Source organism: Herpailurus yagouaroundi, unplaced genomic scaffold (genome assembly GCF_014898765.1).
Source record: "Herpailurus yagouaroundi ecotype Mexico unplaced genomic scaffold, PumYag 166, whole genome shotgun sequence".
NCBI lineage: Eukaryota > Metazoa > Chordata > Mammalia > Carnivora > Felidae > Herpailurus > Herpailurus yagouaroundi.
The window spans coordinates 18,411,571-18,433,035 of record NW_024412407.1 but is presented as its reverse complement, the minus strand read 5'-3'; the positions used below and the strand labels follow the sequence as shown (position 1 = coordinate 18,433,035).

Genomic DNA, 21,465 nt, shown 5'->3' with positions numbered 1-21,465 from the left:
CAGTGTGGAGGTTCCTCAGAAAATTAAAAATAGACCTACCCTATGACCCAGCAATAGCACTGCTAGGAATTTATCCAAGGGACACAGGAGTACTGATGCATAGGGGCACTTGTACCCCAATGTTCATAGCAGCACTCTCAACAATAGCCAAATGATGGAAAGAGCCTAAATGTCCATCAACTGATGAATGGATAAAGAAATTGTGGTTTATATACACTATGGAATACTACGTGGCAATGAGAAAAAATGAAATATGGCCTTTTGTAGCAACGTGGATGGAACTGGAGAGTGTGATGCTAAGTGAAATAAGCCATACAGAGAAAGACAGATACCATATGGTTTCACTCTTATGTGGATCCTGAGAAACTTAACAGGAACCCATGGGGGAGGGGAAGGAAAAAAAAAAAAAAGAAAGGAGGTTAGAGTGGGAGAGAGCCAAAGCATAAGAGACTGTTGAGAACTGAGAGCAAACTGAGGGTAGATGGGGGGTGGGAGGGAGGAGAGGGTGGGTGATGGGTATTGAGGAGGGCACCTTTTGGGATGAGCACTGGGTGTTGTATGGAAACCAATTTGACAATAAATTTCATATATAAATAAAATAAATAAATAAATAAAAAATAAGTGCTCTGAAGTCTTGTGATGGCTGAAAGAATGTAAAACAAAAATGTAAGAACACATGAGATAGCATGTTTACATTGTGCCAAAAAAAAAAAAAATACCACCCAAAAACAAAAAACAAAACCCAAAAGCCAATACCATACTTATTATTTCAAGGAATACATCACAATAGCAGGGTTACTTGTATCATTTGCCTTGAAGTAACAGGTACACCCACTCATTGCCCACCACACCCATATCTCACCTCTAAAGAAAATCAGGGAGGCCAAATGCCTTCTGGGGGTTTGGGGCAAAACCATGCTCTATAGTGGAATTCCACAGAAGGTAGTGACAAACTGACCAATTTCATTCTTTCTTTATACTAGACACAGATTCAAAGAACTATGCAGAAATGGAAGTTCTGTCCTAACGTTTACCAACGTATGTGCTGGTGCTCCGTGAGCCCCGCTGTGTAGCTATCTTTGGGAGCAAGGGTGAATGAGTAACTAAGAGGGAGATGATAACCTGTTAGACCTAACATGTTCCTGAATCCTTGTGAAACAGACCCTTGTCACTGAAGGTAACCAGGAATGTCTTTTGTAATCCTGAAAAACCAGAAACCGGGCTTCTGCTTCAGAAACGCCCACTAAGTCTGGAACAGGATGCTTGTTTTCGCCTCCCATTAATCTCTTAGAGATACCATAGTCTTTCCCCTTCCTGAAACGCAGATGGTGACACAAGGTCTAATTAAAGGTTAGCTGCCGATTAGGTGCATGTGAACCCTTTGATCTCACTACAGTGCTTTTCTGTGCATCCCCTCACTCTAAAACTTGTGCACAGTAAAGCCCGAACTTTGCAGAGAATAACTATATACAGAGCCTGGATCATCTTCCACCCCATCCCCGCTGTCAGTAAGTTACCCTGATAAAACTGTGCAAATTGTATGGAGTTACCTGCTTCATTTCCGGTCTCACAGTGTCTTCTCAGTTTGGGGAACAGCTTCCTGTCCCCCCCCCCCACCTTCTAACGGTAGAGATGAGAGTGTTCCACAGACAACACCTTCCCTCCAGCAGCAAATCATCTACTTCACCATCCAACTGTGGGGGTGGCTGCTGCTGTGGAGCTGTTTTCTCCTCCTAAAGGCCAGGTGCCTGCACAGAAAACTACCTGTCTCTGAGATCGTATTTAGCCTCTGAGAAGCTCAAAGTTCCAAGCTCATTGGCAGAACCTCAAATACCCATTTATTCATTTGTTCATATTAATCATGCTTGGTCTCCAGATACAGGGTATATAAAGAAGGCAAAATGTGTACAAAATACTATATAAAACATAGTCTCTTCCCTCAAACTTACAATCAATGGCATGAGCAATTCAAGGCAGATCAGAAAAAATACAAGTGCTGTGAAAAAGAAGAGGAAGGACCTAACAGCAAGGCCAGCGATTACCCACTGTGAAGGGATTCTAATTTGCTAACATGCACGAGGAGAGACCAGTTGGAGTCAGATGGTCTGGAAATCAGCAGTCAAGATAGAGCTGCAGAAGTTTCCAGAATGAATGACTGCCAAGCAAGAGAAATGACGGTACTGTCCTCACTCACTAGACTGTACGAATGGGAGTCACTATAAGAGAGCTGAGTTGGGGACACTGGGCCACAGCTGAAAGGTGCCCATAAGGCCTTACTGCTTAGTTCTCATCGGCCCCAGTTCTTCCCTTCATCCTCAAGGATATCTTTTGGGAAAAGGCCACTCTTGCCTCAGTTGCTCTTATTCCAAACCCTTTGGAAATCCTCCAATTTCTAGCTCTTGAGGGGCATCCATCTACTTGTGAAATCTTTTTCACACAGATCTCCAGGGTGAATTTCCTCTCACTTGACCTGCAGGGAGCACAGGCACTCTCTCACCTCCTCCATCTACAGCAGAGCCTCTCACTCCCTCCTCCCTTCAACACAGCCCTCTCCTCCCTCTGATGCCACTGCTGCCTGCCCCAGACTCTCCCACTGCCCAGTCACTGACTCTCTGTTGCACACACACCTCTCTTCTGGCTATGGGATCAGCCACAGCTGCCCTGGTGTCTGAGCTGCGTCCAACCCTTTCTTCACTGATTTTTGTGGCCTCACTCCCTAGCAGACTGCCCAAGAAGATTCCAACCCATCCAGAGTCAGCACTTACACACTGATCTTAATGGAGAGAATGAAATGGGGACGGGAGCCATTTCAGACCCATCTGGATTTTTTTTTAACAGCTGAAACATATGTGTATCTGTAGTGTTCTCTGATCACATGACCAAGTTTCCCCTTGATTTTCTCCATGGATTTTTTAGTTTTCACTCTCCCTTACTGAAGAGAAAAGTGGACTGTAATTCACTATATTGCTTAAATGACATAATTTAAAATAATTGTTTTCTACCTTAGGAATTTTCCCTGATCAACAATTTACTGGTTTCAGTGGGGTCTTAACATAAGAGATGGGGAAAGGAACTTGCTGTCATGATAGGTAAGTACATGAGAATCAAAGGGCCAGCATTTACTATTGCACTCAGCTTTATTGTATTGTTATTCCATTTTTTTATTATCTTTTCATTATTTTTGAATTCCAGTATAATTAACGTACAGTGTTGTATTAGTTTCTGGTGTACAATATAGTAATTCAACAATCCTGTGAACACTGAATATGTATCAAGATAAGTATACTCTTAGTCCTTCACCTATTTTACTCATCCCCTCACCCACCTCCCCTCTAGTAAATACCCGTTTGTTCACTCTACTTAAGAGTTTAGGGTTGTCTTTTTTTCTTTGTTCATTTGTTTTGTTACTTAAATTCTACATATGAGTGAAATCATATGGTATTTGTCTTTCTCTAATGGACTTATTTCACTGAGCATTATACTCTCTAGCTCCATTCGTGTTGTTGCAAATGGCAAGATTTCATTCTTTTTATGGTTCAGTAATATTCCAGTGTATGGAATCCCTTCATCTAGTGATGGACACTGGACACATGAATTGCTTTCATGTATTTAGCTCTTGTAAATAATGGTACAATAAACACAGGAGTCCATGTATCTTTTCAGATTATTGTTTTCATATTAACTGGGTCAATACCCAGTCGTGAAATTACTGGATCATATGGTTATTTTATTTTCAATTTTTTGAGGAACCTCCATACTGCTTTCTACAGTGACTGCACCAGTTTGCATTCCTACCAACAGTGCATGAGGGTACCTTTCTCTACTCATCCTTACCAGCACTAGTTGTTTCTTCTGTGTTTTGTTTTGTTTTGTTTTGTTTTGTTTTGTTCTGTTCTGTTTTGTTTTAGCCATTCTGATAGATATGAGGTGATATCTCATTGTGGTTTTTATTTGCATTTCTCTGATGATGAGTGATATTGAGCATGTTTTCACGTGTCTATTGGCTATTTGGATGTCTTCTTTGGATAAATGTCTGTTATGTCTTCTGCCCATTTTTTAATTGAGTTGTTTGGTTTTGAGGTGTTGAGTTGTAGACTTTTTTTATATATTTTTTACACTAAACCCTTGTCAGATATATCATTTACAAATCTCTTCGTCCATTCAGTAGGTTGTCTTTTAGTTTTGTTGGTTGTTTCCTTTGCTGTACAGAAACTTTTTATTTTGATGAGCTCTTAATAGTTTATTTTTGCTTTCATTTTCCTTGCCACAAGACACATGTATAGAAAAATATCGTTACAGGGGCGCCTGGGTGGCGCAGTCGGTTAAGCGTCCGACTTCAGCCAGGTCACGATCTCGCGGTCCGTGAGTTCGAGCCCCGCGTCGGGCTCTGGGCTGATGGCTCAGAGCCTGGAGCCTGTTTCCGATTCTGTGTCTCCCTCTCTCTCTGCCCCTCCCCCGTTCATGCTCTGTCTCTCTCTGTCCCAAAAATAAATAAACGTTGAAAAAAAAATAAAAAAAATAAAAAAAAAAAGAAAAATATCATTACAGCCAATGTCAGAGAAATTATTGTCTGTGCTCTCTTTGAGGAGTTTTATGGTTTCAGGTCTCACATTTAGGTCTTTAATCCACGTTGAGGTTATCTTTGTGTGTGATACAAGAAAATGGTCCAGGGTGCCTGGGTGGCTCAGTCAGTTAAGCTTCCAACTGTTGATTTCAGCTCAGGTCATGATCTCATGGAGCCTGCTTGGGATTCTTTCTTTCCCTGTCTCTCTGCCCCTCTTCCCCCGCAAAAATAAATAAACTTGAAAAAAAAAATGGTCCCATTTCGTTCTTCTGCATTTAGCTGTCCAGTTTTCCCAACACCATTTCCCATTGCATATTCTTGCCGCCTTTGTAGTAGATCAATTGACCATATAATCATGGGTTTATTTCTGGACTCTATTCTGTTCTAGTGATTTATGTGTCTATTTTTCTGGTGATACCACACCATTTTGATTACTATAGCTTTCTAGTGTGTCTTGGAAACTAGAATTGTGATGCCTCTAGTTTTGATTTAGCTATTAGTGGTCTTTTGTGTTTCCATACAAATTTTAGGAGTCTTTGTTCTACTATTGTGAAAAATTTTATTGGTATTTTCATAGAGATTGCATTAAATTTCTGTAGATTACTTTGAGTATTAACAATATTTTAATATTTGTTTTCCCAATCCATGAGCATGGAATATCTTTCCATTTGTGTGTGTCATCTTCAATCTCTTTCATTAATGTTTTATACTTTTCAGAGTACAGATCTTTCACTTCCTTAGTTTAGTCTTAGGTATTTTACTCTTTTTAGTGCAATTATAAATGGGATGATTTTCTTAATTTCTTCTTCTGCTACTTCATTATTAGTGTACACAAATGCAATGAATTTCTGTATATTGATTTTGGATTCTGCAACCTTACTTAATTCATTTATCAGTTCTAGTAGTTTTTTGATGGAGTCCTTAGGGTTTTCTATATATAGTCTCCTGTCATCTGCAAATAGTGAAAGTTTTACTTCTTCCTCACCAGCTTCAATACATTTTATTCCTTTTTCTTAACCGACTGAGCCACCCAGGCACCCCGATTTTATTCCTTTTTCTTGTATGAATGCTGTGGCTAGAACCTCCAGCACTCTCCTGAATAAAAATAGTGAGAATGGACATTCTTGTCTTGTTCCTGATCTTAGGGGAAAAGCTCTCAATTTTTCACTATTGAGTATGATGTTAGCCGTGGGTTTTTCATATGTAGTCTTTATTATGTTGAGCTACTTTCCCTGTAAACCTACTTTGTTGAGGACTTCTATCTTAAATGGATGTTGTACTTTGTCAACTGCTGTTTCAGCATCTATTGAAATGATCATATGGTTTTTATCATCTCTTATTGATGATGTATCATGTTGATAGATTTGCAAATATTGAATTACACTTGTATCCCAGAAATAAATCCCACTTGATCATAGTGAATGATTTAGTGTATTATTGGATTTAGTATGCTAATATTTTCTTGAGGATGGTTGCATCAATGTTGATCAGAGATAATGGTCTATAGTTCTCTTTTTTTTTTTAATAGTGTCTTTAGTTGGTTTTGGTATCAAAGTAATGCTGGCCTCATAGAATGAATTTGGAAGCTGCCCTTCCTCTTATATTTTTTGGAATAGTTTGAGAAGAAAAGGTATTAACTCTTTTTTAGATGTTCAGTAGAATTAATCTGTGAAGCCGTCTGGTCCTGGACTGTTGCTTGTTGGGAATTTTCTTATTACTAACTCAATTTCATTCTGGTAATCAGTCTGTTCACATATTCTATTTCTTCCTGTTTCAGGAAGGTTGTTTGGGAGGTTGTATGTTTCTAGAAATTTATCCATTTCTTGTAAGTTGCCCAGTTTGTTGCCATTTTTCATAATAGTCTCTTAAAATTCTTTGTATTTCTGTAGTGTTAGGTGATATTTCTCCTCTTTAATTTCTGATTTTGTTTATTTTAGCTCTCTCTCTCTCTCTCTTTTTTTGGATGAGTTTGGCTGAAGTTTTTTCAATTTTGTTGATCCTTTCAAAGAACCAGCCCCTGGCTCCGTTGATTAGTTCTATTGGGTGTTGATGTTGTTGTTGTTTCTATTTCATTTATTTCTGCCCAATCTATTATTTCCTTCCTTCTGCTTGTTTGGGGACTTGTTTGCTCTTTTTCTTATTCCCTCAGGTGTAAGATTAGGTTGTTTATTTAAGATTTTTCTTCTTTCTTGAGATATTGTTATAATCTCTCTTAGAAAAGCTTTTACTGCATCCTGAATGAATGAATGTGGACCATTGTGTTTTCATTTTCATTTGTTTCCATGTATTTTTTTATTTCCTCTTTGATTTTTTTTGGTTGACCCATTTATTGTTTAATAGCATGATATTTAACCTCCATGTATTTGTGTTCTTTCCAGATTTTTTGTTTGGTCAATTTCTAGTTTCATAGCATTGTATTCAGAAGAGATGCATGGTATAACTTCTATCTTTTAAAATTTGTTGAGACTTGCTTTGCGGCCTAATACGTGATCTATTGTGGAGAATGTTTCATGTGCACTTGAAAAGAATGTGTATTCTATTGTTTAGGATGGAATGTTCTGAATATATGTTAAATCCATCTGGTCCAGTGTGTCATTTAAAGGCATTGTTTCCTTGTTGATTTTCTGTTTGGATGATCTGTCCATTGTTGTAAGTGGAGTGTTAAAGTCCCCTACTATTACTTACTTTGTTTGTTAATAGCTGCTTTATATATTTGGGAGCTTTCATGTTGGGTGCATAAATATTTGAAATTGTTATATCCTCTTGTTGGATTAGTCCCTTTATGATTATGTAGGGTTCTTCTTTGTCTCTTGTAAAGGTCTTTGTTTTAAGGTCTATTTTCTCCAATATAAGTATTGCTACCCTTGCTTTCTTTTCACTTCCATTTGCATGAGAATTGTTTTTCCATCTCTTCACTTTCAGTCTGCATGTATGTTTAGGTCTGAAATGAGTCTCTTGTAGGCAGCATATATATGGGTCTTGCTTTTGTAGCCACTCAGTCACCCTTTGTCTTTTGATATGAGCATTTATTTGGTCCATTTACATTCAAAGTAATTATTGAGAGGCATGTACTTATTACCATTTTGTTACTTTAAGTTGTTTTTGTAGTTCTTCTTCTCTTCTCTTGCCCTCTTCTCTTGTGGTTTGCTGGCATTCTTTAGTGGTATACTGGATTCCTTTCTCTTTATTTTTTGCATATCTATTACTGGTTTTTGATTTCTGGTTTCCATTAGGTTTATATATAATATCTTATACATATAGGTGTCTATGCTAAGCTGATGGTCACTTAAGTTTGAACTCATTCTAAAAGCACATAAAGTTTTACTCCTCTCTCTCTCTCTCTCTCATGTTTTAGGCACATCATGTCATACTTTAAATCCTTTTATTTTATGAATCCTTGACTGATTTTTATAGATATACTTGATTTTACTGATTGGACTTGTGCTTTCTATTTTTCCTACTCCTGCCTATGGTCTTCCCTTTCCACTCAAAGAATCCCCTTTCAGATTTCCTCTAAGGTTTACTGGTGGTGAATTCCTTTAACTTTTGTTTTTGTAGAAAACTCTTTATCTCTCCTTCCATTCTGAATTATAGCCTTGCCAGATAAGGTATTCTTGGTTGTAGGTTATTTTCTTTCAACACTTCGAATAAATCATGCCACTCCCATCTGGTCAGCAAAGTTTCTGCTGAAACACCACCTGATAGTCCTTAAGGGGTTTTCTTTCCTGTAACTGTTTTCTCCTGCTGCTTTTAAAATTCTCTTTATCACTACTTTTTGCCATTTTAATTACTATGTGTCATGGTGTGGACCTCCTTGGGTTGATTTTGTTGGGTGCTCTCTGTGCCTCCTGGATCTGAATTTCTGTTTCCCTCCCCAGATTGAGGAAGTTTTTAGCTCTTAGTTCTTCAAATAAATTTTCTGCCCCTTTCCCTCTCTTCTTCTGGGATCCCTATAATGTAAATGTTATGCTAGATAGTGTCATTGAGTCCCCTTAATCTAGTCCCATTTTTTCTTTTTTCTTCCTCCTGTTCATCATGATTGCTCTCCATCCATTACTCTGTTCTCCAGGTCACTGATCCGTTCTGCTTTCTCTGGTCTTATTCCAATTTTTCATTTCAGTTATTGAGATTTTCATCTCTGTTTGGTTCTCTTTTATGTTTTCTGTCTCTTCGTTGAGGGTGTCACTGAGGTCCTCCACTCTTTCCTCAAATCTGATGAGAATCTTTATGGCCACTGCTTTAAATTCTCTATCAGGCATATTACTTATTTCTGTTTGTTTAGCTTTCTTGCTGTGGTTTTGTCCTATTCTTTCATTTGGAACAAATCATCTGTCTCATTTTGTCTAACTCTCTGGGTCTGTTTCTGGGTGTTAGAAAAATTAGCTATGTCTCCTACACCTGAAAGTATTGCCCTTATGAAAAAGAGGCCCTGTGGTGCCCTGCAGTGCAGAGACCCCACTTACAGAGACAGGTGCTTCAGGGGCGTCTCCTATATGCGTTGCATGCACCCTATTGTGGCTGAGCCGCATTTGCTTTCAGTCTAGTTGTCCGCAATGGCTGTCACTGACTATTGTGGGTAGGGTTTGGTCCCTGTGTCAATGGGTCAGTACGGGGAATACCTTGGGCTTGAGTTGAGCCAGACCAGGTGTTTGCCAGAGCTGCAGTAGCACCCAATTGCAGGGCACTCTCCCTATGTTGAACCCTGAGATGTTCACTGCTGGGTAGGGCCTGCAGTCAGACCACATATCTTCACACAGTCACTGCTGGCACATTTGGACTGGTATGTATGGTTTTCCTCACCCTTCCTCAGGGCACGAGTCATTTCGGAGTGGTGCTGGCCGGGGCTGCTTTCATACTATCAAGCTTGTGGCACTGCTTCGGATGGACTTCTGAGTGTGGTTTGGGGGGAGATGGGTGCACTTGTTAGCAAAGCTAGATGGAGAGTGTCCATGCTACGCTGGTTGCTGCAGGTATCTAGGCTAGGGGGCAGAAGAGAGAAATGGTGCTTGCTAGCTCTTTTGTTCTTGGAGAAATGTAAGATCCCTGCCCCTCCAGCACACATTCTGAGATTAAATATATCTTCCTGTATATCCCAGGCATTTTTAAAACTGCTGCTTCTATGCCATATCTCAGTAGGGTTGTTTACTATGCTGTCTCTTTAAGGGTGAGGACTCAGTTTCCTCTTGTCCTCTTGCTCTGAGCAAAGCCTGATGATTTGTAAAGTTCCCAGTGTTGGGGAGCCTGGGTGGCTCAGTTGGTTAAGCGTCCGACTTAAGCTCAGGTCACGATCTCACGGTCCGTGAGTTCGAGCCCCGCGTCGGGCTCTGGGCTGATGATGGCCCAGAGCCTGGAGCCTGCTTCCGATTGTGTGTCTCCCTCTCTCTCTGACCCTCCCCCGTTCATGCTCTGTCTCTGTCTCAAAAATAAATAAACGTTAAAAAAAAATTTTTTTTTATTTTCTGTGTCTCCCTCTCTCTCTGACCCTCCCCCGTTCATGCTCTGTCTCTGTCTGAAAAATAAACGTTAAAAAAAAATTTTTTTTTTAAGTTCCCAGTGTTGAGCCCCATTGATCATAAAAACTCATAAAGTCCTTCTGGCTTTCAAAGGCAAAAATTATGGGGATTCATCTTCCCATGGTGGATCTCCCCATGCCTGGGGTGCTGGATGTAGAGTCTGCTAGTCTCTTCTATCCATGCCTGAGGTGTGCCTCCCTCCCCTCCTCAGTTTTGAGGGGGGGGTTTTGTTTCTAACTGCATTGCTGCCTTTCCTACACTCTGAAGTGGCCTCTTCTCTACATTAAGCAGTGAAAGTCTGTTCTGCGAGTCTTTGGGTCATTTTCTGGGTTATTTACACTGATGTGGATTTTATCTAAGTGTATTCATGGTAGTAAGTGAGGTAAGGGTCTTTCTACTCTGCCATCTTCCCTGGAAGTCCCCGTTCCACTCAACTTTGACCTCTCCTAATCTGATGACAGTCTATCAGAAAATGGCTCTCTTTCCAGCTCCTTTTTTATTTTCCTTCAAAGTCCTGCTGTGGCTTAATGGCCTTAGCTTTTTCAGAGTTTGTATCTTTCTCCTCGGGATACCACAATTTATGAGATGGGCTCTAGCTCCCAACCGCTCCCCAGGCTCGCCGCTCCTGATGAGCCCTTGTTACCCTCCCAGGCCAACAGTTACCTTGCTCCACCTGCCCCCAAATAAGGATTTTTATCGCCTGCTTAAAGCACCTCCACACTTCAGAAGATTTCACACAGAGGGGTTCAGAATCCTGGGAATCAGTCCATGTTTTATTTTACAGTACATTCATATAAGTTCCTGCATTTCCAAGGTAACCAGATCACATTCAGGTTAGCACTGCTGGTAACAAAATTATACAACTACCCTGGCTTCAAAAACAAGATAGGATGATACACATTAATATCTGTTTCCCTTTAATACTGTAGAAGACAATACCTCACAAAAATAAAATCACATGCCTTTTACAATCCAGTGTGAAGGCATATTTATGTTAAAAGAAACCATTTTAGACATGTGGAGAAGAGTTTCAAAGCTTAAGATATCTAAAATGTCCCCCCAGTGCCATCTGTCTCTTCTGTCAGCTGGCACATTCAATATCAATGCCTTGGGAAGAGAGGGACAGAGGAAAGCAAGGGACCATTTAGCTCTGAAACTCATGGCTTCTTAGGCTACTTCTGTAAAAACTACTTAAATAACCTAAAATGCTAAAAAGAGTTAATATTAACAAGGGATGGTAATATAGGAAGCACCTGGAGAAAATTCCTCCAGTAACTGAGGGGAAATAGAAGCTGCAGACATTTCACAAAAATGGAAAACTGTATCACATCCAGTAATACATTAAGTTTGGAAAATACACTTTCACTTTACGAAAAGACTATGATCCTTGTTCTAGTCTTGAATCTGTTCATAAAAAGAGCCACAGCCTCCATCTGCAATATTTTCTGTAGGCATCATTACCATCGAAGAGTGACCAATATCCCAACCCTTGAAGAATATAACAAGCCAAACTGAGCTATAATAAAGGCTAGAATGAATTAGGTAGGAGAAAATTCAGATGTGTGAGAAGTAGAAGTTAAATTCATTTGGGTCATTTTTTTCTAGATAAAAAAGGTTAGAAAATGTTTTGGACCCAGGTCCAACATAGCTGGAATGATAAGTTGTTGAAAATGCAAGCCCCCATCCAGAAACCACATGCTTAATGTAGCACCCTTCTCCCAGAAGTTCAATGTGCTTTTGTATTATTACCAATTCATTACATAATGAAGTACATGATTCAGAATATACTTGGACTTATTGTTAATTCCAATGACCTAAAGAGTTCCTGCCACTTGCTGCCAAGAAATTTTTGAGTCCTTCACTTATTAGGTTATAAATGGAATTTATACTCATATTTTCTGACCCCAATAGAAACACCACCCCTTTCAAGGCTCAAATATATGATGGAAGAGGGAATAAGACACTTAGTAAGAAAGCCTCAAAACATACAATGAAAAACCAGAGCCAGTGCATGTTACAACCCCTGAAGACAGCCCCCAGCAGCAGGGTGAGCAAGGGGAGCAGTGATGTTTTTGAAACCAGAGTGACTTGTAACTAACTGCCTAACAGTAAAATCACACAGTAAAATGCAGAATAAGTCAACAAATAGCCAAGGTTTACATTATATCTAGAAATATGTTTTATGCTTTAAAAAAAATTGCAATGCACTCCAAAAAAATTTTTCAGATAATTCATGTACAACAGAAGGCACTGTTATCCGCATAAATCCATTGATTCTGCATGGCAAAAACCTGAGACGTGCAATTCAATCCTTTAAATCCACCTTGGTCATTCATCCTTTGGAGAATATGATTTGTCCTTTTCAGTCCACTGATTTTGTTCTTCTTTAATTTCATACATTACAGTAGCTGCTTAGAATATATATTTCAGGGTGAGAAAGGTCAAAGGGGAAGAGGGAGTGGATAAATGTGCTGCCCAATGTCAGTTATCCGGCACAGCAGCAGGGTGCTGAATAGCAGTTCACTGTCGTCCTCCCCTTGACCTTCACATTCCCCCGGTGAAGGAAAATATAGTGATGACATTCGGTAGGCTGATGTTCCTTCTTTCAGTTGTTGTTGGGCACAGTCCCAAAGTTAAATGCGGAGAGGACTCCTTTGTTTTCAAACGTGAAGCCTCCCTGTTGTTCAATCTTCTTCTTGGCCTCTAGTATGTGTCAAGAGAAAGGGAGGGGACAAAATTAGAGTATTTAAGGTGACAAAGTTGGAAATAACCTAAAATGAGCTAGATTTATTTATACTTAGCATTGTGAAGGACTGTGACTTATGATATTAGTTATCCTGCCCAACCAAGCATTAGCCTTTTTTGGTTTTAATTCTAGTGTAGTTAATATACAGTGTTATATTAGTTTCCGGTGTATAATATAGTGTTTTAACACTTCCACACAACACCCACTGCTCATCAAGGTAAGTATATTCCTGAACTCTTTCACCTATTTTGCTCCCCCCCCCCCCCCGCCCCGCACCTCCCCTCTGGTAACCATCTGTTTGTTCTCTTTAGTTACGAGTGGGTTTTTTGGTTTGTCTCTCTTTTTTTTCCCTTTGTCCATGTGTTTCTTAAATTTCGCATATGAGTGAAATCATATGGCATTTATCCTTCTCTGACTGGCTTATCTTGCTTGGCATTATACTCTCTAGATCCATCCGTATTGTTGCAAATGACAGGATTTCATTCTTATTTATAGCTGAATAACATTCCATTGTACATATATATACACAATTTCTTTATCCATTCACCTATTGATGGACACCTGGGCTGCTTCTATCAATTGGCTACTGTAAATAATAATAGCAATAAACACAGGGGTGTGTGTGTGTGTGTGTATACATATATACACATACATATATACATACATATATATACACTCATACATATATACACACATACATGTACACATACGTGTACATATACATATACATATCTTTGATTAGTGTTTTTGTATTCCTTATAGCTAAATACCCAGTAGTGCAATTACTGGATCATATGGTAGTTCTATTTTTCACTTTTTGAGGAACCTCCATACTGTCTCCCACAGTGGCTGCACCAATTTGCATTCCCATCAACAGTGCACAGGGTTTCCTTTTTCTCTACATCCTTGACAACACTTGCTGTTTCTTGTGTTTTTTATTCTAGCCAGTCTGATAGGTGTAAGGTGATCTCTCATCATGCTTTTGATTTGCATTTCTCTGATGAGTGATGTTGAGCATCTTTTTACATTGTCTGTTGGCCATCTGGATATCTTCTTTGGACAAATGTCTGTTCAAGTGTTCTGACCATTTTTTAAATGGATTGTTTTCTGGGTGTTATGTTGTATGAATAACTTACACTAACCATTTACTGGCCTGTCATTTGCAAATCTCTTTCCCATTCAGTAGGCTTTTAGTTTTGTTGGTTGTTTCCTTTGCTGTGCAGAAGTTTTTATCATGATGTAATCCCAACAGTTTACTTTTGCTTTTGTTTCCCTTATCTCAGGAAACTGATCTAGAGAGACGTTGGTATAGCTGATGTCAGAAAAATTACTGCCTGTGCTCTCTTCTGTAAGTTTATGGTGCCAGGTCTCCCGTTTATGTCCTTAATATATTTTGAGTTTATTTTTGTATATGGTGTAAGAAAGTGGTCCACTTTTCCCAAAACTATTGAAGAGACTCTGTTCTATTGCATATTCTTGCCTCCTTTGTCACAGATTTACTGGCCATATAATTATGCGTTTATTTATGAGCTTTCCGTTCTTCATCTTGATCTGTGTGTCTATTTTTGTGCCAGTACCATACTGTCTTGATTACTACAGCTTTGTAATATACCTTGGAATCTGGGATTGTGATACCTCCAGTTTTTTCTTTTTCAAGACTGCTTTATTTGGGGTCTTCTGTGGTTCCACACAAATTTTAAGACTGTTTGTTCTAGGGGCACATGGGTGGCTCATTTGGTAAGCGCCCGACTTCAGCTCCAGTCATGATCTCACAGTTCACAAGTTTGAGCCCTGCATCGGGCTCTATGCTGACAACTCAGAGCCTGGAGCCTGCTTCAGATTCTGCGTCTCCCTCTCTTTCTGCACCTCCCCTGCTCCCTTTCTCTCAAAAATAAATATAACATTAAAAATAATTAAAAAAAAAGATTGTTCTAGTTCTGTGAAAACTACTGTTGGTACTTTGATAGGGATTGCCTTAAATCTGTAGATTGCTTTGAGTAGTATGGACTTTTTAACAACATTCTTCCAATGTTTTATACTTTTCAAACTATAGGTCTTTTACCTTCTTGGTTAAGTTTATTCCTAGGTATTTTACTCTTTTTGGTGTGATTGTAAATGGGATTGTTTTCTTAATTTCTCTGACATTTCATTATTAGTGTATACAAATGCATGTTGATTTTGTATCCCACGACCTTAATGAACTCATTTATCAGTTCTAGTAGTTCTTCAATGGAGTCTTTAAGTTTTCTATGTATACAATCCCATGTTATCTGCAAATAGTGAAAGTTTTACTTCCTCCTTATGAATTTGGATGCCTTTATCCCTTTTTGTCTCAAGCTGTGGCTAGAACTTGCAGTACTATGTTGAATAAAAGTGGTGAGAGTGGACATCCTTGTCTTGTTCCTGATCTTAGAAGAAAAACTGTTTTTCACCATTCAGTCTGATGTTAGCTGTGGGTTTTTCACATGTAGTCTTTATTATATTGAGCTATGTTCCATCTACCACTTTGTTGAATGTTATTATCATGAATGGATGTTGTACTCTGTCAAATGTTTTTTCTGCATCTACTGAAATGATCATATGGTTTTTATACTTTGTCTTATTAATGTGATATATCACATTGGTTGATTTGCAAGTATCGAACCACTCTTGCATCCTGGGAATAAATCTCACTTGATTGTGATGAATGATTTTTTTTTTTAACATAGTGTTGGATTTAGTGTGCTAATATTTTGTTGAGGATTGTTGAATCTGTCTTCACCAGAGATACTGGCCTGGTAGTTCTTTTTGTGGTATCTTTATCTGGTTTTGGTATCAAAGTAATGCTGGCCTCATGGAATGAATTTGGAAGTTTTGCCTCCTCTTCTATTTCTTTGAAAAGTTTAAGAAGAATAGGTATTAACTCTTCTTTAAATGTCTGGTAGAATTCACCTGTGAAGTCATGTGGTCCTGGACTTTTGTTTGTTGGGAGTCTTTTGATTACTGATTCAATTTCATTGCCAGTAACTGATCTGTTCAAATAGTCTATCTCTTCCTGGTTCAGTTTTGGGAGAACTGGTTCAGTACTGGCAATGTTTCTAAGAAGTTACCCATTTCTTATAGGTTGTCCAATTCATTGGCATATAATTTGTCACAATATTCTCTTACAATCCTTTGTATTTCTGTGGTGTTACTTCTCCTCTTTCATTTCTGATTTTGAGTCCTTTCTCTCTCTGATGGGTACAGCTAAAGGTTTGTTAATTTTTGTTGATCTTTTCACAGAACCAGCTCCTGGTTTTATTGATCTATTGTTTTTCAGTTTCTATATCATTTATTTCTGCTCTAATCATTATTATTTCCTTCCTTCTGCTAGTTTGGGGATTTGTTCTTTTTTTCTTGTTTCCTCGGGTGTAAGGTTAAGATTTTTCTTGTTTCTTGAAGTAGACTGGTATCATTATTATCTTCTCTGTTGAGAATGACTTTTGCTGCTCCCAACAATCTTTGACCACTGTGTTTTCATTTTCATTTGTCTCCATGTATCTTTTTATTTCTTCTTTGATTTCTTGGTTGACTCATTCATTATTTAGTAGCATGTTATTTAATCTCCATGTACTTGTGTTCTTTCCAGGTTTTTTCTTGTGGTTCATTTCTACTTTCATAGCATTCTGCTCAGAAAAGATGCATATGACTTCAGTCTTTTTGAATTTGTCAAAACTTGTTTTGTGGCCTGATACGTGATCTACTGTGGAGAATGTTTCATGTGCAGTTGAAAAAATGTGTATTCTGCCGTTTTAGGACAGAAGGTTCTGAATATATCTGTTAAATCCATCTGATCCAGTATGTCCTTCAAAGCCATTATTTCCATCTTGATTTCCTGTTTGGATATCTCTTCTTTGATATGGGGGGGGGGGCTTGGAGTCCCTTCCTATTACTGTATTACTATCAGTTAATAACAAATAAAGGAACTAATTGTTTCATGTATTTGTGTGTTCCCATGTTGGGTGCATAAATATTTACAACTGTTTTATCTTCTTATTGTTCCCTTTAAAATTATGTAGGGTCCTTTCTTTGTCTCTTGTTAAGTCTTTGTTTTAACATCTATTTTGCCCAATATAAATATTGCTACCCTGGCTTTCTTTTTGCTTCCATTTGCATGATAACTGTTTTTCCTTCAGTCTGCACATGCCTTTGGGTCTGAAATGAGTCTCTTGAAGGCAGTATATAGATGGGTCTTGTTTTTTCATCTGTTCCATCACTCTCAGTCTTTGACTAGAGAATTTATTCCATTTATTTTTTAGGGTTTTTTTAATGTTTTATTTTTGAGACAGAGACAGAGCATGAGCAGCGGAGGGGCAGAGAGAGAGCAAGACACAGAATCCAAAGCAGGCTCCAGGCCCTCAGCTCTCAGCACAGAGCCCGATGCAAGGCTCAAACTCACAAACCATGAGATCATGACCTGAGCCGAAGTCGGACACTTAACCGACTGAGCCACCCAGGTGCCCCTAGTCCATTTGAAGTAATTATTTATAGGTATGTATTTATTGCCATTTTGTGACTTGTTTTGTGGTTATTTTTGTAGTTCTTCTCCATTCCTTTCTTCCCTTGCTCTCTTCCCTCCCCCAAAGCTGGCTTTCTTAGTGATATACTTGGATTCCTTTCTCTTTATTTTTTGCATATTACTGGTTTTGATTTGTGGTTACCATTAGGTTTGTATATAACATCTGCTATATATAGCAGTCTATGTTAAGTTGATGGTCACTTAAGTTTGAAACCATTCTTTAGTCCTGTCCTTCCCGCCCCCCCCCCCCCGCATATATTAGGTATATGGTGTCATACTTTATATCCTTTTGTGAGTCTTTTACTGGTATTTACAGATATAGTTATTTTTATTTCTTTTGTGTGCTTCCTACTTTTATTACTCATGGTTTTTGTTTTCCACTAAAAGAGTCCCCTTTAACATCTCTTGTAGTGCTGGTTTAGTGGTCATGAATTTCTTTAACTTTTGTTTGGGAACCTCTTTATCTCTCCTTCTATTCTGCATGATAGCCTTGCTGGATAGAATATTATTGGTGGCAGATTTTTCTCCTTCCAGCACTCTAAATATATCTTGTCGCTCGCATCTGGCCTGCAAAATTTCTGCTGAAAAATCCACTGATAGCCTTGTACATAACTTTCTCCTTCTCTGTTGCTGCTTTTAAAATTCTCTTTGTCACTACTTTTTGCCATCTTAATTACTATGTATCTTGGAATGGACCTCCTTTGGTTGTTTTTGTTGGGAAATCTCTGTACCTCCTGGATCTGGATTTGTTTTCTTCCCCAGATTGGGGAAGCTTTCAGCTATTATTTCTTCAAATGAACTTTCTGCCCCCTTTTCTCTCTTCTTCTGGCATCCCTATAATGTGAATGTTATCAAACCTGATGGAGTCACTGAGTTCCCTAAGTCTATTCTCATTTTGCATAATTTGTCTTCCTCTCACCCGCTCACCTTACTTTCCATTATTCTGTCCTCCAGGTCACCGATCCATTCTGTTTCCTCTAGTCTACTATTTATTCCACTTACTGTAATTTTAATTTCAATTATCATGTTCTTCATCTCTGACTGGTTCTTTTTCACTGTTTTCTCTTTGTTAAAAATCCTCCACTGTTACTTCAAGTCCAGCAAGTATCTTTATGACCATTACTTTAATTTCTCTATCAAGCATATTACTTATCTCTGTTTGGCTTAGGTGTCTTGCTATTGTTTTTTCCTTTTCTTTCATTTGGGACATATTTCTCTGTCTCATTTTGTGTAACTTTCTGTGTTTCTCTGTTAGGAAATTCAGCTACATCTCTTGCTCTTGAAAGTAGTGGGTAGAGCATGGCATGCAGTTTTAACAAGGTGGTGCTGGTCCTCTGCCAGAGGGGATGTGTCTCTGCCCCGGAGACCATGGCTGGCCAGACCAATCTGCAAAGCATGAAAAGGCAGGGTGCACAGTGTGTGTGTGTTGGTTTTTTTTTAATTTACATCTAAGCACATAGCACAACGATTTCAGGGGTAGATTCCTTAATGCCCCTTACCCATTTAGCCCATCCCCCCTCCCACAACCCCTCCAGTAACCCTCTGTTTGTTCTCTATATTTAAGAGTCTCTTCTGTTTTGTCCCCCTCCCTGTTTTTATATTATTTTTGCTTCTCTTCCCTTGTGTTCATCTGTTTTGCATCTTAAAGTCTTCATATGAATGAAGTCATATGATATTTGTCTTTCTCTAATTTCGCCTAGCATAATACCCTCTAGTTCCATCCACGTAGTTGCAATTGGCAAGATTTCATTCTTCTTGATTGCTGAGTAATACTCCATTGTGTGTGTTTGTGTGTGTGTATACGCACACACACACACACACCCCACATCTTCTTTATCCATTTATCCATCGATGGACATTTGGGCTTTTTCCATACTTTGGTTATTGTCAATAGTGCTGCTATAAACAGTGGGGTGCATGCGTCCCTTCGAAACAGCACACCTGTATCCCTTGGATAAATACCTAGCAGTGCAAATGCTGGGTTGTAGGGTAGTTCTATTTTTGGATTTTTGAGGAACCTCCATCCTGTTTTCCAGGGTGGCTGCACCAGTTTGCATTCCCACCAGCAGTGCAAAAGAAATCCTCTTTCTCTGCATCCTTGCCAATATATGATGTTGCCTGAGTTGTTAATGTTAGCCATTCTGACAGGTGTGAGGTGGTATCTCATGGTGGTTTTGATCTGTATTTCCCGGATGATGAGTGATGTTGAGCATTTTTTCATGTGTCAGTTGGCCATCTGGATGTCTCTGGAGAAGTGTCTATTCATGCCTTTTGCCCATTTCTTCACTGGATTGTTTTTGGGGTGTTGAGTTTGATAAGTTCTTTATAGATTTTGGACACTGGGGCGCCTGGGTGGCTCAGTCAGTTAAGCGTCTGACTTCGGCTCAGGTCATGGTTTCACGGTTCGTGGGTTCGAATCCTGCACCGGGCTCTGTGCTGACAGCTCAGAGCCTGCAGCCTGCTTCGAATTCTGTGTCTCCCTCTCTCTCTGCCCCTCCCCTGCTCATACTCTGTTTCTGTCTCTCAAAAATAAATAAATATTAAAAAAAAAATTATAGATTTTGGATGCTAACCCTTTGTCTGATATGTCATTTGCAAATATCTTCTCCCATTCCATTGGTTGCCTTTTAGTTTTGATGATTGTTTCCTTTGCTGTGCAGAAGCTTTTTATTTTGATGAGGTTCCAATAGTTCATTTTTGCTTTTGTTTTCCTTTGCTCTGGAGACGTGTTAAGAAGTTGCTGTGGCCAAGATCAAAGAGGTTTTTGCCTGCTTTCTCCTCGAGGATTTTCCTGTCTTACATTTAGGTCTTTTATCCCCTTAGTTTGAGTTTATTTTTGTGTATGGTGTAAAAAAGTGGTCCAGGTTCACTTAAGAGCATGTTGCTGTCCAGTTTCCCCAGCAACATTTGCTGAAGTGACAGTCTTTTTTTCCATTGGATATTCTTTCCTGCTTTGTCAAAGATTAGTTAGCCATACATTTGTGGGTCCATTTCTGGGTTTTCTATTCTGTTCCATTGATCTGAGTGTCTGCTTTTGTGCCAGATCTGTTCGTGTTATCTTGATGATTACAGCTTTATAATACAGCTTAAAGTCCAGGATTGTGATGCCTCCTGCTTTGGTTTTCTTTTATCAAGATTGCTTTGGCTATTCAGGGTCTTTTCTGGTTCCATACAAATTTTAGGATTGTTTGTTCTAGCTCTGTGAAGAATGCTGGTGTTATTTTGATAGGTATTGCAATGAATATGTAGATTGCTTTGGGTAGTATTAACATTTTAACAATATTTGTTCTTCCTATCCAGGAACATGGAATCTTTTTCCATTTTTTTGTGTCTTCTTCAATTTCTTTCATAAACTTTCTATAGTTTTCAGTGTATAGATTTTTCACCTCTTTGGTTAGATTCCTAGGCATTTTATAGTTTTTGGTGCAGGGTGCACAGTTTTAATAAGGTTCTTGCGTCCTCCACAGGTGACCAGCTGCCACTGCTGGGACTGAGACTCCACAATGCGCACAGTAGAGAGGCATGGTGTTGGCAGTTTGCAATGGTCTTCTAGGGAAGGGGGCCCACAGCACCAGAACTGAGGCAGGCCCAGCTAAAAAGGGTGGGGCATAGTATAAACAAGTTAGGTAGTGAATGCCGGCTCCAGGCTGGTTCCTGCAGGTGTCTGAGTGTTTATGCCGGAGGGCAAGGAAAGGAAATGGCACCCACCAGCTCCTTGTTCCGGGAGGTGTCTTCCAGCAATCTCAGTCTCTCTGGGACACACAAATGCCCTCTTGTATGCCCCGGGCATTTTTCAAAGTACTGCTTCTATGCTGTGTTTCTGCAGGCTGTTGGCTGTGCTGTGTCTTTAAAGGGATGAGGACTCAGTTTCCTCTCACCCTCCAGACTCTCCCAGAACTGAACCTGCTGACTGTCAGAACTCATGAAATTTGGTCCCTCTGGTTTCCAAAGCCAAACGTTATAGGGATTCATCTTCCCATGCAAGCTCGCACCATGATGGTCTGTTCTCTCTCTTCTCCACACCTGCGGATCCCTCCCTCCAGTGGACAGACCCATAGTCCATTTAGCTTCCCACTGCATCTCCACTCTTCTATCCTCTCTGATG

The 21,465-nt window shown here is 39.3% G+C and overlaps 1 protein-coding gene across 3 annotated transcripts in view; it reads right to left on the bottom strand.

Annotated features, from left to right (window-relative positions):
- Positions 1 to 10,822: 10,822 nt before the first annotated feature.
- IPO8 (importin 8) overlaps positions 10,823 to 21,465 on the bottom strand; it is an 89,883-nt gene continuing 79,240 nt past the window's right edge. For all 3 annotated transcript variants that reach the window (XM_040488516.1, XM_040488517.1, XM_040488518.1), the window contains one exon: positions 10,823 to 12,780. In XM_040488516.1, the coding sequence (XP_040344450.1) occupies positions 12,683 to 12,780 (98 nt within the window). In that variant the 3' untranslated portion in view covers positions 10,823 to 12,682. The remainder of the gene's footprint in view (positions 12,781 to 21,465) is intronic.